The 17,950-nt window shown below is 36.7% G+C and overlaps 1 protein-coding gene across 3 annotated transcripts in view; it reads right to left on the bottom strand.

Annotated features, from left to right (window-relative positions):
* C30H18orf63 (chromosome 30 C18orf63 homolog) overlaps positions 1-17,950 on the bottom strand; it is a 52,722-nt gene that overhangs the window by 12,082 nt on the left and 22,690 nt on the right. For 2 of the 3 annotated variants that reach the window (XM_074355448.1, XM_074355449.1), the window contains 7 exons: positions 14,635-14,744; positions 13,706-13,802; positions 13,507-13,592; positions 12,130-12,313; positions 5,585-6,607; positions 5,310-5,399; positions 724-4,158 (listed from right to left, as the gene is read on the bottom strand). In XM_074355448.1, the coding sequence (XP_074211549.1) occupies positions 5,343-5,399; positions 5,585-6,607; positions 12,130-12,313; positions 13,507-13,592; positions 13,706-13,802; positions 14,635-14,744 (1,557 nt within the window). In that variant the 3' untranslated portion in view covers positions 724-4,158; positions 5,310-5,342. Of the gene's footprint in view, positions 1-723; positions 4,159-5,309; positions 5,400-5,584; positions 6,608-12,129; positions 12,314-13,506; positions 13,593-13,705; positions 13,803-14,634; positions 14,745-17,950 lie in introns of those variants that run through there. The other variant, XR_012503363.1, reaches the window with a different exon arrangement.

The raw sequence follows: 17,950 nt of genomic DNA, 5'->3' as shown, positions 1-17,950 counted from the left end.
GGCCTTTGTTCATTTTAGGTCTTTTCTTTGGAATGCCCTTCTTCCCACTCCTCCCACGTCCCAGGTGTGTCTGGCATAACCACTGTTCATCCTTCAAGATGTCTGGAGTACTCAATGCCAGTCAGGAAAGGAAACAGAAAAACTGTGTCCAGAGACGTAAGATTACAGAGGCCATGGGAGAATAGTGTTTCAAGAAGGGGGTAATCAAAGAACAATCTTGTTAAGGAGTAAATGAAAATAAGGAGTTAGAAAAATCCATCAATGGCTCTTCTCAAATGCGCTGTTCACACTCACGATTTTCAATCCACTCTGCACCTCCCCTTTCTCTCTTAAACGCACTCAGTCAGACTTTCACCTCCACCATGACACAGACATTGCCTGTCAGGGTCATTCGTGACCCCCCACACTGTGAAATCCGATGGTCAACTCCCAGTCCTCCTCTTACTCCAAAGCCTGCTCCTTTTCATCTCAGTTGGTAACAGCTCTGTCCTCCCAAGCGATCAAGCCAAAAGCCGTGGAGTCATCCTCAACACCTCTCTTTCTCTCAAATCCCCGAACCAGTGGACCTTACGCTTCACAATATATCCAGAATCAGACACTTCTCATTTCCTCTACTGCTACCAGCCATTTTCGTCTCTGCCTGGGTTCCTGCAGCGACCTCCCAGCAGGCCTTCCTGTTTCTTCCCTTGAGCTCTCCTCTACCCCTGGTCCAGTCTCAGCTCAGCAGTCAGAATGATGCTGTTGAAATCTAAGTCGGATTGTGTCACCCCTCTGGTCCCAACCCCATTTCACTCAGTGCAGAAGTAGGTGTTCCCAATCAGGTCTTATCTCCTGGCCTCCCCTCTCTGGCTCATTTTACTCTGTCTACGCTGGGCTCCCTGACGTCTCCTTGAGCACACGGGCTGCTCCTTACGCCTGGAGAGCTCACCCTTCAGTTACCCATGTGGCTAATTCCTTTACCTCCTTCATGTCTTTGCTCAAGGAATCCCACTTAAACCACATCCCTTACTTTGCTCTATCTCTCTTTTTGCTATACTTGTCACTTTCTAATACATTATGTACTTTATTTATTTGTCATGTTTATTGTCTCTCTCTCCCTGTTAACGTTCACTGATACATCCCAAGCACATAGCAAATACTAAACAAATGTCTGCTGAATGAAAGAATTAAAGACTTTGAGAATAAAAGTTTTGGGAAGTGGTGAGGACCTAAAATAGTTCACATGGGTCCAGCAGCAAATGAATGTGAAGAAATGGAATCGCAGATGTGGAAGAATTTGTAGTTTATCTAAGCCTTTCCATTCCTATATACAGTCACTCTGATGTATGAAAAATACACCTATTTGAAGCACTTTTTTTTAATTAAAAATAAGACACTATGACAGTTAGTTGGATACAACACGAACATTTTAAGCATCAATAAATAATGACCATGACATCTCTAAATATTTATAAATAGTGACCATTCTTAAGTATCAACAGATACTCAGTATATTGTTAGTTTTAGCATAATGGCAGATGACGTGCAATTTGAAAAGGAGAGCAAACACTGATTAGCCAACTGGTTAGTCAGATAAAAGTTAACCGTTGACTAATCCATATTTTTTACTTATTTTCTATGTAAGCAACAAATAAAATGTAAATAAAATAATATATAATAATGCGTAATATAATAATTATAATAACATACAATAAAATATAGATTAAAAATACAAATAAAATAAGCAACAAATACTGTGAAATTTAAAATACGAATAGTACAGAAAAAGGGTTTTTACATTTCTATTTAGATACTGTACTATGATGATAATTTTGGCACATTCAGTTTTAAATGCAATGGCTGATCTTTTAAGATTCTGTATATAGGCAAATATAAAACCATTTATTTATGGTTTTAAAATCATAATGGTTCTAAAACTAACATACAGTTGGAAACTGAAGGATGATTTGGAGGCAGGGTGAGGGGTGTTCCACAATGCATATAAATTACTGGAAATTTAAACAAGGAAGTACAATTCAGTTTTCCTTGATTAGATTTGGAATTATTCTGGCTTTCAAAAATATAATCTCTAAAATGAAACGAAATCTTCACTGATTTCTCTAGTAATTTAGAGCACAATTTGGTCTGGAATCTCATCTCTGAACGTGGACTCATAAATGATCAATCAATCAATCTGTCGATATATTTTTATAGTAAATCACGTATGTATGTGTGTGTGTATGTATTTTTTTGGTAAACTTTCATTAGGATAAATATTGTAAGATGAAAAATAAACCTACTTTGCACCAGAAAATAGACTGATCCTAACATAAGCAGGCTTTGCCATGTAGGTTAACATTTAACTAAAGAAATACTATCCTTTAAACTCTAAGTTTTAGATACTAACGGAGTGGAGGATGGGCTATCAAGATGATTTATATAAAGAATTAGAAGATACTACATACTACTTAAGCAATGGGCTTGTCTTTTAAAATTATTTTGCTAAGTCTAATAGCAAAATAAGTCTTTATTACCTAAGGCATGATAACTGGCAGTAGCAGGAAGGCAGCCTGGGAACACATGGTGCAGCAGGCAAGACTGGTTGCAGTGAGTATGTGCTGTGGATTATTAAGTGACCAAATATATATCCTTGCTAACAGCACCTTCATAAAAAAATATTTTCACTGCAGCTTCACAAACGAAATGACATACCATTTTTTCACTGCAGTCTACTAGTTATCTATCATACTTGTTTTAGAATGAGAAAGGCACACTCAAAATAGGCTCTAAACCAGATGTATTTCCCTATGAAAATGGAAAATAATTATAAAATAGAGATGATTCTGGAAAACAGAAATATTTACAGTAAAGACATATAGTAAATTAATTAACAAGGCACACTTTCAAGAGCAAGAATTATATTTACAGTTTTGAAGTTGAGTTTGTGTTCATTTTTGCCTTCAATTGCTATGGTTTAGTGAAGTAGCAAAAGCAGTAAATCACACTAAAAAAATCTAGGTTCAGCTTATACTTTACTATCTGCTGGCTCTTTTTTATTTATGAAGGATTATTTCAGTGGAATATTAATGAGAATTTTTGGCTTCTTTTAAACAACTTACTATAAAATTATATCACATTTTATAAATTAAACACCTAAACTTTTTGAAAGCCAGAATAATGCTAGTTAGGAGAGAAGCTCCATTTCTGTTGCTTTCTTTTTACGTGTTAGAGAATTCAGCTGTAATATGGACCAACGTGTCGCTGTTGCCATTTGCTTCCATACATTTACACTCCTATGTCTTTGCCAGGAACCCAGAATGGGTTTGCTGGAGACCAGACCATGTGGTCAATGGCAGTCTTTTTGTTTCAGTAACCCAGTGCCCAGCCTACCACTTGGCACACAGCAGGTACTTAATGAACACGGCTGAACAAATAAACCTCCATTCCAATATTCTGATTATATGGCTGAAGGCTCTAGTTCTTCTGTGAAATAGATTTTATTTTTATTGAGGGCATCCTGTCATTTGCATGTTAAACTAAAGTGAAATGTAGTGAATCAATAAAGACATGGTAGACCCCAAAAGTTAATGTATAGGTACACATTCTTTTTTTTCTCTAAAAATATGTTATCCCTTATCTGTAAGAGATATATACTAAAATGTTTATGGGTAAATTATACGGTGCATTGAATTTGCTTTAAAATAGTAGAGAAAAAAGTGTATCTGTGAGAAATAGATGACACAGTGGCAAAATATAAATAACTGTTGAGGCAGGGTGTGACAGGTACTTAGAGGTTTTCCTCATACTATTATCACTATATGGCATGGCTTGAAAGGTTCAGTAGTAAAAATAATGAATTCAAATAAATTTCAACAATAAAAATAGTAAAAGCAAAATAAAGATATTTCCAACTAACAGAACTACTATATAACTGGATATTTGCAAAGATCTGCACAAGACTAAATATGACATTGTTGTCATAGTGAAAAGTTGGGAACAACTTAAATGTCAATCAGTTGGGACGGTTAAATACATTACACCCACATGCAAAGAAATACTATGTAACTATGAAAAAACCTGTTGAGTGAAAAAAAGCATTTCCACAGCAGTGGATGGAGCCTGATTCCATGTTCACAGGAGTGAGTGTAAATGTCCATCCACTCTCCAGTGTGGTTATCTCTGCAAAGAGGAATTGCAGGCGGGTTTTTAAAAAACATTTTTCTTGAAACTGTTTTGTATTACTTAAAAGTTTTACAAGGGTATATATTAATTTTATATTTGGGGGAAATTCTCTATAATGATAGCCTATTTTTCTCATTATGTTATTCTTTCTAGCTGATGGAATTATTTTTAATTGTAAAGAATTGTGCTAGGTCTTAAGTAATTCAAAGTGAGAAAGTGCTATACTTCTTAAACAACAGAAATCTAGAGTACATTTCATTTATTTATAAAAATGAACATAAAAAATTTTAAGGCATTCTAGCATATACATCTTTTCCTCAACCACTTACTGACTGCATATATAGTAAGATATCAAAAACTACATGAAACACAACAATATAAAATATATGAGAATAGACAAGTATCTTTTGGTTAATTCAAATCAGGCTAAAAATTCTATTAATTATAGAAGGAAACAGCATTTGGAAGAGAAAAGAAGAAAATGTTTTCTAGTCGGTTCATAAAGAACTTGAAATTGAAAATATTCCAACAGTTCTATGTAAAAAAAATGATTTGTGGATATTTTAGTAATATGTTTGTTCTTAGAATAAAACAGATGGCAGAACAGAATCAAATGTAATTTCCAGATGCATGGTTTTGTGAATTCAGGGCTGTGGACTCAGTATTATCAGCTAAATGTCAAGTTTAACTTTAGCCAGCACTGCACAATTTTTCGGAGTAAACTTTAACTTAATGATTAACTTCTGAAACATCATTTAAGGGTAAGTATCCTGGGTCAGAGTCCAAAAGGCAAATGTCCTAACAGCTGAGAAATCCTGTATCTTTGGGCAGTGTGCTGCTGCTGTGCCCTGTCCTCAGCCTGCAAAGGCCCCAGAGCACAGGGTGGGAGCCGGCGACAGGCGCCCTCTCCTCCTCCACCCTCTACAGGGGCTTTACAACACGTCACAGATGCTGTGCACAGTCGCTGTACACAGTCCTTAGCCAAGGGCTGTGCTGTCCCCACCACTTACTATTTCCTTGCTAATTCTAAGGTTTCAAGGAATTTAAAAGTAGTTCCCTTGGTACACGAGATTGGGGATCCCTAAACTCAGCAATTCCAATTTGGATAATGTAATAAAAACTAAACCAGAAGATATCACTTAAGTTACCTGGTGGATAGTTTCTTCTTTCACATCCATGTCTTAAGCTTTAGGAATGATGAGAGATTTCTTAGGTTTTGATTTGTCCACGTTATGTATCTGTAACCAGATTGAAGAATCACATTTTGTTATAAATAAACTGTACACCTGCAGTTGGCTTAGAATAGATACTCTGTTTCTTACTGTGTTTCTGAATGATTTGGGGCAAATTATTTAAATCTTTATTTAGGGTTTTAAAGGTCTATCACATGGTAAACACCCCCAGATTAAAGTATTTTTTTTACCTGGTTCCTAGAAGAGCTGGATTGTGTACACTGGACAGTACTGGAATGAGGCTTCTTCGAAGACTTTGAAGAGTCCGGACACAGTTTCCGTTTAGACCTGTGGGCTGTTCTGCTCACTGTGAACCGATGGTCACTGACACCAACTTCTTCAGTTTGACCAACTGATTGTTGCTGTAGCAGTTGGGGATTTTCCATTTCTGTGTCTGACTCAAAAATGTGTGGTTGTTTTTTCACTTTTAGTGACACATGGCTTTTCCCTAAAATTTGTGTTATATATTTGCTTGTCAAATTTTCATTTCCATTCGTTTGGAAGTCAACAGCACTTTTTATTACACCTAAATTGTTATTTGATGTCTGAAATACTGAACTATTAGATCGTGGTTTACTTTCACTTAAACTCAGAGTCGATGATTTTCCACCAGAAGGGGGATTTTTTGTCGCATTTTCACAGGACTCGGTGTTTGTTCCTTGCAGAGATCTATCAGTCTTCAGATTTAAATTTCTAGCATTCATTTGAATGCTGCGATGAGATCTTTTTTGAATAGCTGGATGTAAATTTGGTTTGTCATACTGGGTCATGCTAGTTTTAAGTGAAAACAACTTAGATTCTGTAACAATATGCTGTTTTCTTTTCAGGTTGTCAGGTTCTAAGATATTTCTGTTCATCTGTAATGACTGATTTTTGAAAACTGGTATGAATTTAGGGGCAATATTACGCTGGGAGCTAAAATTTGTGTCTTGGACTTGAGTATTTACTCTGCTGAGCTTTGGTACTTCCAGATGCACTTGTGCTGTCTTGCCAGACAGGGACTTCTTTGTGCTCTGAACAGATTCTGGCTGGAGGGGCCAAGCTGAGGGCAGGTAGGACTTCGGCTGGCTGACTGAAAGCTCCACCTTGTGGTCTGCAGCTATGAAATGTGGTAGAAGATTTTGAACCAGGGCGGGTCTTGTGGAAGGGGGCTGAGCCAGAGAGGACCTGAACTTTTGTTTAGTGGTTAGGTTGGGCGGCTTGACTTTGTTTTCCTGAAAGGATAAAGATTAGGAAATTTAGAAAATGTAATAACGTCCTTAATGGAAAAGAAATAAGATATAAAATATCATCAAAATAAGAATATAATATATAGAACAGGTAAAGAAAAACAAAAAACAAATGAGCCTTATTGAAGACGAGTATATTTCTTATGTGTTGTATCCTTCTTTTGATACTACCCTTTCAAGATAATATTTTAAGATGAAGTTATGTTCCAAATTCTATATATCAACTATAAAAGCTACACACATGGCGACTACTGTCGTCCTACGGTTGCATGCATGCTGTCGTCTTCCTCAGAAGGCCTTTCCCTCTTATCTCCATTTTATCTCTCTCTACTCCCCAAGGATCTGCTATCAGAATTTGTCACCCAAAAAAACAGGACGAGGTAGCGGTCTTATTCTTTAGTGTGCATGTTCAATCTCCCCAAGTAGATGCTAGATTCTTTGAGGGTATGAATCATGACTTTCTTATTCTTACATTCTTCACATTCTTAAATCCTTCATACAGTTACTAACAAAATATTTATTCAAATAAATTAAATTAATGGAGGAGGTAGTTGCATCTACACTAGGCCTTTCAGAATAAGTAGGATTTGGACTGTAGCAGCCTCTTCATGTGGACTGGGTCCCCTCACACATTGTAAAGCAAGTGTCCCAAGAGAGCAGTAGAAGCCGTTTTTCTTTTAATGACTTAATCTTGGAAGTCATATGGCATCACTTCTGTCACAGGCCTGCCAAGACCCAAGAGGAGGGAACACAGACTCTATTCCACGAGAGGAGAGTTGTCACTGGTCAGAAGGGCATGTGATCTGGGGCCACCTTCAAAATGGAATAGATGTCAGAGAGCAGTCTGCTTCTTACCAGCTTCAAGCTTCTGACGTCACAGTACAGGTGGTCTAGAGAAGACCTGGTGTGCTTGGCACTGGAGCCACACAGAAACCTGACGCAGGATTTAGAAAGCTGAAGGAGATGGGATGGGGTGGAAGGAGCCATGGCAAAACTCCTACTCCACACCAACAAGCTGCCAGAGCTTATCCCAGATGAGTCTGAGTTGCAATACTGGCCTCACTCAGACTTTTAAGTGTGAACATGGCTCCTGTTTTGCCTCTACCTTCCCGACAATCATGTGGCACCCCAAGCCAGAACTAAAAGGAAATTTAGTAAAAAAGGAATTCAAGGACACATACCTATAGTGTACTCAAGTTGACATAATACAAAGTCACCACAGAGGACAATGCTCCTTCTCCCACCCTGACTATTTCTGGAAGAAGTGGGAAGTTCCCAAGAAAATCCTGGGTAAGGTTTGGGGTGATGCTGATAGTAGGTGACTGGGCTCATTTTTGTCTGTAGACTTCTCAAGGTGGAGTCTTATCCACGTCAGTAGGGCAAGAAGGCACCCCACTTTATGTCTCTCTAATTTTCAGAGGGCACAGAAGAGGACCCAGCCAACTTTCATGACCCCAAGTGAAGGGATGCAGGGGCTAACTGAGAAGTAAGAACTGGTCTATAACGCCAGGAGGTTGCTAGGCCGAGTGAAAAGCACGCAGCAACAAAGGGTTTGCACTGTTCGACAGGGCTGCTCTAACAAAGCCACTGCCACCAGAAACACAGCCACTTTAAACAACAGAAACGTATTGTCTCAAAGTTCTGCTGGAGGCTAGTGTGCTGGCAAGATTGGGGCCATGAAAAAGAATCTGTTCCAGGCCTCTTCCCTCAATTTGGAGATGGCCATTTCATATTCACATGGCATTCTCCCTGCATATGAGTCTGGATCCAAATTTCCCCTTTATATAATACCAGTCATACTGGATTAGGGGCCCACATATTCCAGTGTCTAATCATTTTTGTAATGGCCCTATTTCAGACAAGGTCACATCTTGTGGTACTAGGGGTTAGGACTTCAATATATCAATTTTGGGGTGGGGAGGGCACTTCAACCCATAGCAGGGTTTGACATGTAGCTCTGAAGAGACTGAAAAAGGGACGCAGCTGTTCTTCTGAAGACCACCTCTACAAAGGAGCTAGGAGAAAACAGTGTACAACATTTTTGTCAAGATACCAACATTTTTGTCAAGATACCATGTCAAGATAAGAAGATCACCTCTACAAAGGAGCTAGGAGAAAACAGTGTACAACATTTTTGTCAGACCAATTCAAATCAAGAAGTTAATGCATCTCGTCTCCCCTCGACCACCCAACTGTGACTATGTGATGGACATGATGAACGGATTGGTGTTCAACACTCTTTCCGCCCTCCTTCCAGCATTCCTTCTAGAGCCTAGAAATCTAAAGTGAACATTTTCTCCTTTGCAGCTAGGGTTCAGGATGTGAATTAAGATCAACAAATCAATTGATTGGAAAGAATATTTGGAAGGAAGAAGTGAGATAAAGCCATACTTCTGTAGTTTCTGCTGAGAATTTTACTTATGAATGCCTTTGGTTTCTCAGTTGCAGAGTTAGAATAGGCCCAAGTGTCCGCTCACCAGCTTGGTAGGTGTCCAGAAACAGAGCTTAGGGCATTTGTTCTCCTGATGTGAACTGTATTAGGCAAACACACCAAACGCACTTCACCACACACCACTGCCCTCAGCCTATGTATGACTTCCCCTGTGCATAGATGCTATTATGGGGAGAATGATTCTTAAATCTGAATGAAACTCTACCTCAAAAAAATGTTTTTTTCAGAAGTGATGGAGTCATCTCAAAGTGTCTAGGTTGAATTTTTTGCATTTGATGAAAAAATGGTTCAAAAACGAAATTGGAATCAATTATAGAAAATCAAAGAATGGCTATTTTTTCGTCCCTTGGGTTTTATAAATTGTAGTAACTTTTATTTATTTTTTTTAACTTTTTTCTTATTGAGTAATAGTCATTTTACAATCTTGTGTCCAATTCTAGAGTAGAGCACCATTTTTCAGTTATATATGAACATATATATTCATTGTCACATTTTTTTTCACTATGAGCTACCACAAGATCTTGTTTATATTTCCCTGTGCTATACAGTATAATCATGTTTATCTACTCTGCATTTTAAAATCCCAGTCTGTCCCTTCCCACCCCCTGTAGTAACTTTTAAATAACATACTACTTGAGAAACCAAAAGAAAAACTCATTATAGGCAGATTTGTGTAAGATTAGATTACTTGTATTCTGACATGAAACTTAATCTAGAATGTGTCTGAAAAATGCTTATATTCATACCCAGTTTCATCTTCATTTGTCTTTCAGTATATACATCTGAAGGAAATAACTTCTAGGAGCTTGTTTTCTCCCGCAAGCCTGTCAATGTATTATTTATTCTTTCTTTCAATTTCTAAAATACAGTAAATAGCCCAAAGGGGGAAACCTCTAGGCTTATAGTCAAAATTTATAAAAAAATGATAAAAGGGCCTATTGTAAACAGCAGATGAAATCATAAATAATTCACAGAACTTAAAATACTTATGTGGGCAACAAACTGAAGCTTTGTGAAGTTGTAGCCTAACAGAAACCACGTGCTTTACCATATTATTACCATTATTCTGCCAGGTGTCACTGGCAGATGTGGCTTAGTTGACTTTTAATTTCTAGAACTTTATATACAATTTATGTATCTTTGTACATTAACATAAAATTATAGAAGGAAACCAAAATCTTTAACCTATATTTATATATGAATATAGATCTAATGGAGGCATAGAACTGAGGTAATGATTAGATACAATTTGAGGACTGACCAAAATGATGGATCAAATGTGTTTTATCTATTAAAATCTGGTTCTGTGCCTTGCACCACCTGAGTATTTCCTGATTACAGTTGAACCAGAATTCAGTTAAATTACAGGTTTTGTAGGAAATATGGGGCTTAGAAGAATGTGTTAAGTTTAAAAGATATGATAACATAACATAAATAAGGGAGCAATCATTCAAATCCAGAATATGAGACATTTTCCAGGGTGAACGATCCAGTTTTTCCCAGCAAATAACTATCATAAACAAAAGGGAAGGGAGTTTGTAATGTTACAGAATAAAAGAGATCTAAAAGATATAACAACCAAATGAAATTATGTGGACTCTGCTTGATTATGATTTAAACAAAACCTCTAAAATAAATCTTTGAGATAAATAGGGAATTGGAGTATGAACTAGTATTAGATGATATCAATGAATTATTGTTAAATAATTTAAAAAATCTCTTATCAAAAAAGATGCATACTAAAGTCTTTACAGATTAAATAACAGCATATCTTGGATTCGTTTTAAAATACGACAGTTTACCCCTCAACCCCAAAACAGGTCAAGGAGGAGCTAGATGACAGGCATATGAGAGTTCATTATACTACAGTATTTATGTATTTTCGAGAATGCCTATAAGTTAAAAGAAAGAAAGAAAGAAAAGCTAATTTGGGTAAGCACTCCTGCTAATTTAATTTTTTAAAAGTCAGTTGAGTTTTATCAAGTAGTTTGATCAATTTATTTTTCACTTTTTAAATTTATTCTTTTTGGCACTGCATGAATTTTAGAGCAAACATGAGGTTGTAGCAATAATAGGCAGTAACATTTATTGAGAGCTCACTAAGTACAAGGAAATGTTCTAAGTAGGAGTATTTAATCCTAAACCAAAAACCAAAAACCAAAAAACCCTCTGAAGTACTGGGAAAGACACATGATGTGCCAACCAGATCCCCTTCAAGAAAAGGCTTTTCCCCCACTGCCAGGATGCTGTGAGCAAACCACCTTTGGCAGCTGGCCCCTGCAGGGTCTTCCTCAGTTACGGAGACCTGCATCACCCTAGTACTTGCTGGCCTCCAGGTGGCCCAGATCCAATGACAGATGGAAAAGGGATATAAAGGCCTGGCTATTTTGGCCACTGCAGAACTACGGTGCTGGGCTTCTTTAGCCTTAGTGCTCCTCAGAAGGTTGGCATGGCTATCTAGCACCTGGTTTGCTTTTGACTTCTCCCTTTACCCAATCTTCTTCCTTCCCTGCCATCCGCAGGTGTTAATTCCAAGGGCAGTTCTCAACAAACCACACGCACTGGACTCCATTTCTGAGTAGGCCTCCTAGAGAGCCCAATTTGTGACAAGAGCTATTATTACCACCACTACTATGCCCCATTTTAGAACAGGAGAAACTGAGGCACAAGAGGATCACATAACATGTCCAAGATTATACGAGTAGTAAGGGGTTCAAATGTAGGCAGCCTGTCTCTAGAGCCTTGGCTCTTAACTACAAATCTAAACTTTTTCTAATTTTAGGACTGAGAATCTGATTCTCTGGGATTTAGTTTTAATTTTGCAATGTATTTAACTATATGGCTTTGGTTAAATTATTTGAATGCTGTAAGCTTCAGTTTCCTGTTCTGCAAAACTGAGAAAATTTTTATCCCCAGAGTCTATTTTGATGATTAAATGAGATAATACACAATAAAAGCAGTTGGGTTAGGTAGTCCATCACTGAAGGAAAGAGATCCAAGTAATACAGCTGCATAGCATGTCTTACAGAACTTGGTAGGACATGAAATTTCTTACCTGTAGATGCACTTTCGTTAGTTCTTGTGTGTAGTAGCATGGTTTAGTTGTCATCTTTATGGGAAATCCACATATATGGGGCAGTTTAGATTTTAATTCTGAAAGAAAACTTTTTAACACACCTTCCATATCTACCCTTGGAAAGAACTGTATGGGCTGACTTCTGATGCAACTGAGAGGATATCTGAACAATGTTAAAGAAAAATGGAACATTTTTTACAGATAAGAGACAGCATTTTTTTAATGACAGTAAGAAGATCTTAAAATAGAATGCCAAAAAGGCACACATAACTAAATCCTACCTACTTTCTACATTGCTCATTCCACATTAGCCAAAGCTGTAAACTATGTTTTCTCACAGGAGTCCCAATTCCTTCTATTTTAACACTCACAATAAAGACAGCTAACAGTATCCTTACTCTATGGCTTTCTATGTAGACTGGCAAGCTAAGACATCCCAAAAGTGATTTATAAAAAAGACACTATGACCGTTATGGGTTATTTTTTAAAAGTGTTTATAATAAATAATAAACAGGTTGCACTTCCAAGAGCAATAAAAATTTAGTGCAGAGAAACAACACATATAGATTGTATTCAAGCTCAGAAAGAAGTTCTTTGAGAAAAGCAGTCTGATGAAAAATATCCTGAAGACCTGGAATAATGTCTTGGCATCTAATGAAGAGGAATAATTGACACCTGTCAACCTTAACTTTATATTAAGATTTGGGTTAGGAAATGTAGAATATAGAAAAAGAACACTAGGTTCCTCCCTCTTCCATTTGGAAACTCCAGCTAATCAAAATACAAGGAGGCAGGAATGGTGAAATTAGTACTAACTAAGATGGAAGAGTTTCACCTGAGCACTTGTGTACTATTCATTTGTAGATTTTCTAAAATAACATTAAGAAAAACATTTTCTTAATTCAATGGAGCACATTAAGTGCAACTGAAGTCCTCTAAACTTTGCCTGTAAAATTAAATAGTCTCCAAAAAGAAAGTTTCATTAAATGACCAATTTTTTTATTCTACCCTTTCAATAATATCCATAATGCCACGAGAGGGAGCCCTTGGCTAAGGAGAATCTTACGATTATTTTCTTACTTTCTACTAGGAATCATGTAAACATTTTTTCTACTTAAAGTTTCTTCTGCTGTCTAAATTGTTGCAGTAGTGTTTAAGGAGGAAAATCATCATTATTTAGCTTATCCTCAAATAAAAATAGGAAAATTCTAGGGAAAACAAAAATACTCATTTGGATAAAAAGAATTATAGAGAAAGTAGTTCCATTTGAACTTAAAGAAGGCTGAAAATGATTACGACATCAGGGGCAGGGAAGCCTGGACGATGAAGTAGGCAGAGGGCATCTGTAAAGGATACGTGAAGATCTTTCCTCCTATCATTTTGAAGTAGATGCTGCAGTATATTTGAATATTTCCACAATCTTCTGGAAGTTTATAGCCATACTAAAAATTAAGAACAACGTGGAAATTCTTTTGAGAGAAAACTAAACTTAAGGTTAAATTACAAGAAGCAAAATCAAGTAACTTTCAACATAATATATATTTCTATTCCTTACCAGGTCGTCCCAGTGCACCTGCAAATCTTCATATGAGTGAAAAGGACAGTCAGGAGGTATGGTGTGAAGAATACTTATTATTTGTCCCATTTTCATACTATGAAAAATGAGTTGGTAAAATATTATGAGCCAATGCTTAGATACAGTTTAACTATGTGACTTAGAAGGCTTTCAAAAAGTTTTAGCAACTATTAACACACAAGTAATAAGCTACTCACTTGCTCCCAGTTCCAAATACACATTGTTTTAAATCTTAACAGCTAGAATTGTTAGGTGAAATTCTGTTGAACTGATGCAAACAATATGCCAGTTATAAACACAAAATAATGAGTAATATTTCTATACAGAGGTATGCCTGGTAATTGTTAGACTTGAGGGAAAAGTCTGTTAGGAGTTGAATGAATAGTAGTCAAATCTATGTTCCCTATCTACATCTGCTCTGCTTCAATGACCAAATTATTATGCATATGTTGCTATGTAAAGTCCTTTTTCCTAAAAAGGTTAAAATTTCATGCCAATAGACATATTTATGTTAGTAATAAGCCATTTTCCTCCTGAATATAGTACAAACTTAAAACTTAGCTCATATAAAATGATAATGAATCAATTATATGCACAAGTTTGTAAGGGTCTATTGATATTACTACAAAAGTTGTAATTTCATAATGAGATTCTAGAACATTTACTCTTTTAAAACCAGGCTTAATAAAAATGTAAATGTATAATAAAATTATTTTAGTAATTTGACAAAGGAAATTTATGGCTTTTGCAAGTATGACAATATTGCTTCAATACTCTTTTAAAGTTATAATTCAGTTTCAAAACTTCACATAAATGGTTTATACTTTTGCACACATCAATGTTGAAGCAAAATAAGAGAAAACAACTGTGTCTTGAACCACCCTAGATACTACAAATTGAAAGCTCACCTTGGTAAAACGTAGCACCAGTTGCTTAAAATCGAATGTCCCTCAATAACAGCATTCTTGTTAGTACCAAAATCCTTTATAATACTCCGAGAAATATCAAATTCTCTTAGCTTTTAATAGAAATAAGATTTTAATGCATAAGCCTTTGAAAGAATTTGGCAAACACAATAAACATTAAAACACAGATTTATTATACACGCACAGAGTCAGTTATAAAGTAGTTTCAAAGGCTAAATTACACTGAATCATACATAACCACTTTATATATTGTAATCAATGTTTCAGCTGACCATTTCTCCCCTATCCAGCATATTAAACATTTCATGCCTTTCCTCTTCCAAACCAAAGCTCCTATTTTGTATTTATTTGAACCGGTTTTCAGTTTCTCTAGTTATGTTAATTTATGGGAAGTTGAATCTCTTTCCAAAGGAAGGTATTTACATTTTGTCAGTGTAGCATCTCAACTAAATTTATTTGTTTTGTTTTTTAAACTGGAGAATGTGTTAGGGAGTTATACCTCTACCTGGTCTTCTGGAGGGGAGAGGACAGCCAATACTCAAGACTCCCACTCTCTTTTTGTATCCCTCTTCCATGTCCTGAAAAACTTTTTCCCCTGGTCCTTAGGTGTCCTATCTGTAGGATATTTAAGCCTGTAGGCAGCACCACAATTTGCCTCTTACAGGTTTCTCACCATGGGACGTGTTCCTGGGGCATTTTCTTACAGTGAGCCAGAGATACGGAGAGACCCCAAGGGAGGCGAAAAATAAAGGATTAATGGTGAGAGGACACTGTATCATGTTTAGAGAGGACGGTTCACAATCCCTTGCCCCTATCATCATACATCTTTTGGGAAACAATGTTCTAATTTCATTGCCTACTGCTTTTCAATGAACTCCAGCTAACCTGGCCAATTTTTTTTATTGCCTGGACAAGTCATAAGCATTTCAGTAATGCACTAGCTTAAAGCATTGCCCCCACTCTGATTTATCTGAGTCCTACCATACCAGTCTTACAGGCCTAGATCTAGACCCACTTCCTCACATTTGGTGACTTATCCTTCTCTGAATTCTTATTGCATTTATTAGACTAATGGAAATGGGGAGCAGGGCAGAGCAAAAAAATAGAGATGTGGGAAGGGGAAGATGATAAGTGCTGATCATGTTGTGAAGACGCTAAGAAAGAAAAGATACCTATTGTGCTGTGCACTGGAGATAAATCTTGTACTGTGATGTTCTATGCTTAAGAGGTTAGTCACCTAAGCTGTATTATAAGAAAAAGATGGTCAGTGCAGGGATGGCTATGAGCATCAGAAAAGACTGGCTGAAGGTGGATGAACAGATTATTCAAGGGAAAACAGAAACTGAAATTGAACTCAGGGAATATAGGTATCAGGTCAAAATGTTTGCAGTTCATAGGTTCTCACATACACCAACTTACATAGCTTGAGTTTATATCCTTTTGGGTATGTCTATATTGTTCAGAGACTCAAGCCAACGGCTGCAGGGATCTCTGTGAGACTAGAACTAGTCTATATTGGTCTTCCTCAACTTAGAGTTTTCTGAAGACCACCCAACTCTTCACCAGATAACCCAAGAGACTCTGATTTATCTAGGGTTTATTTTGAACCCTTTGCATTTATTTACTTCACAAATATTTATGTGTCCTTATGTGAACAAAGCCATAGTGTTAAGAAAATACTCCATGAATATCACTTCATATAATGCCAATCTAAAGAATCTGGACTTGATTTTCGCTGGGCAGTATTGAGATACTCAAGAAGCAAAGAGGACTCTGAAGTCTTTAGCTGGGTACCTTATTGGCTGTTGATGCCATCAATCAAAAGAGAAAATTCAAAGGAGGTACAGAGTTGAGGTTGGGGAGCATGACAAGTAAATAACTCAGTTTTAGACATAACTGGGTCTGGGTACTATTAGTACATTCATGTGAAAGTATCTAAGAGAGGACAGACAAGCGGAAATTAATCAAGAATGTTTGGGAGGTATCATTGTATAGGTTCATCACTGGAATGGGTGAGTTTGCTAAGAAAAGGAAAAGAAGGTTCAAACAGAATCCCGGGACCAGCAACATTTACAATGGATAAGAGAAAGAAGAGCCATGAATGAGTGGAGGAGAACATGGGGGGAAAAATCAGTTTCAGAGAAATCAAAAAAGGAGATGATTTTAAGAAGGGAAGGTGGAAAACTGTGTCAAAGTTCCAAAGGTTTCAAATATGAATTTCCTCAGACATCTCCTTTTTCTCTGAACTCCTACAGAAATGCAATTCCTATAATTACTTTGATATTCTACTGCCAAAAAACCTGATATTTAATTGTTTTTTCCCCCAATACTTATTAGGTAAGCACTTCTATGGGACACAGAAATTTGAGCCAAGGCTAGGTGAAGAAGTAGGATATAGTATAGCAGAAAGAACAAAATGGAAGGACAAAACCTAAATCCTGAATCTCTAACATGATGACCTAGAACAAGTTACTTAATCTCTGTGTCTCAGTTTACTTATAAAATAATAACAATAGCTTTCCTTTCTGAACCTTTACTATGTACACTTGGTGTACTTCATCCCATTAACCTCCCAATATCATATGAGGTTAGTATCATTACTCCCAATTTACAAGAACATTGAGATCCAAGGAGATTAAGTAACATGCCCAAAGAGGCATTGCTAATAAGGGCAGAACTGGGGATTTTTATGGGGTTCTAAGCCTACACTGACTTTTTTTTTAGGTCTGTGAATTTAACCAGTGCTGAGTACATGTTCCTTTCTCCTGGTAAGTTTTGTGTGTGAATGCCTTTTCTTCTGACCAAGATAAAAACTTCTAGAAGGAAAAGATGTCTTCTATCTGATCTGATGTCTGATCTCCCATGGGAATCCGTGGGTTTCTGTTCCTGCCATAAGTGGTGGATCAGTCTACCTAATTCTAGAGTTCCAATAGGTCACATTCTCCAATAGCTGTTTTCCTTTTTCAGTAATAAAAAGTGTGACCATATATCAGTTAAAATGAATAAAGTGGAGACCAAACTTGAAAATTCCTTAGGCAGACAAAACCAGTTAAGTCACAAAGGCAAAACCTAATTTAGCTTGTTCTGCAACACAAGCAAAATTTAACTTAGATTATTTCTTGTAAATGCCTCCAAACATCATAAGGGAAATTTAAATTGTGTTCCAAACTGGTGTAACTCTTAATCAATCCCTTCATTTGAAAATTCCATTGCTATAACCAGTCATTATAAAGATTTAACAGCTTCCACAGTTTCACTATATAATTCAAACTGATTTTTAGTGCACAATAAACTCTTA

The sequence above is a fragment of the Camelus bactrianus genome, chromosome 30 (assembly GCF_048773025.1).
Source record: "Camelus bactrianus isolate YW-2024 breed Bactrian camel chromosome 30, ASM4877302v1, whole genome shotgun sequence".
Taxonomy (NCBI): domain Eukaryota; kingdom Metazoa; phylum Chordata; class Mammalia; order Artiodactyla; family Camelidae; genus Camelus; species Camelus bactrianus.
This window is presented reverse-complemented; position numbering and strand designations above follow the sequence as displayed.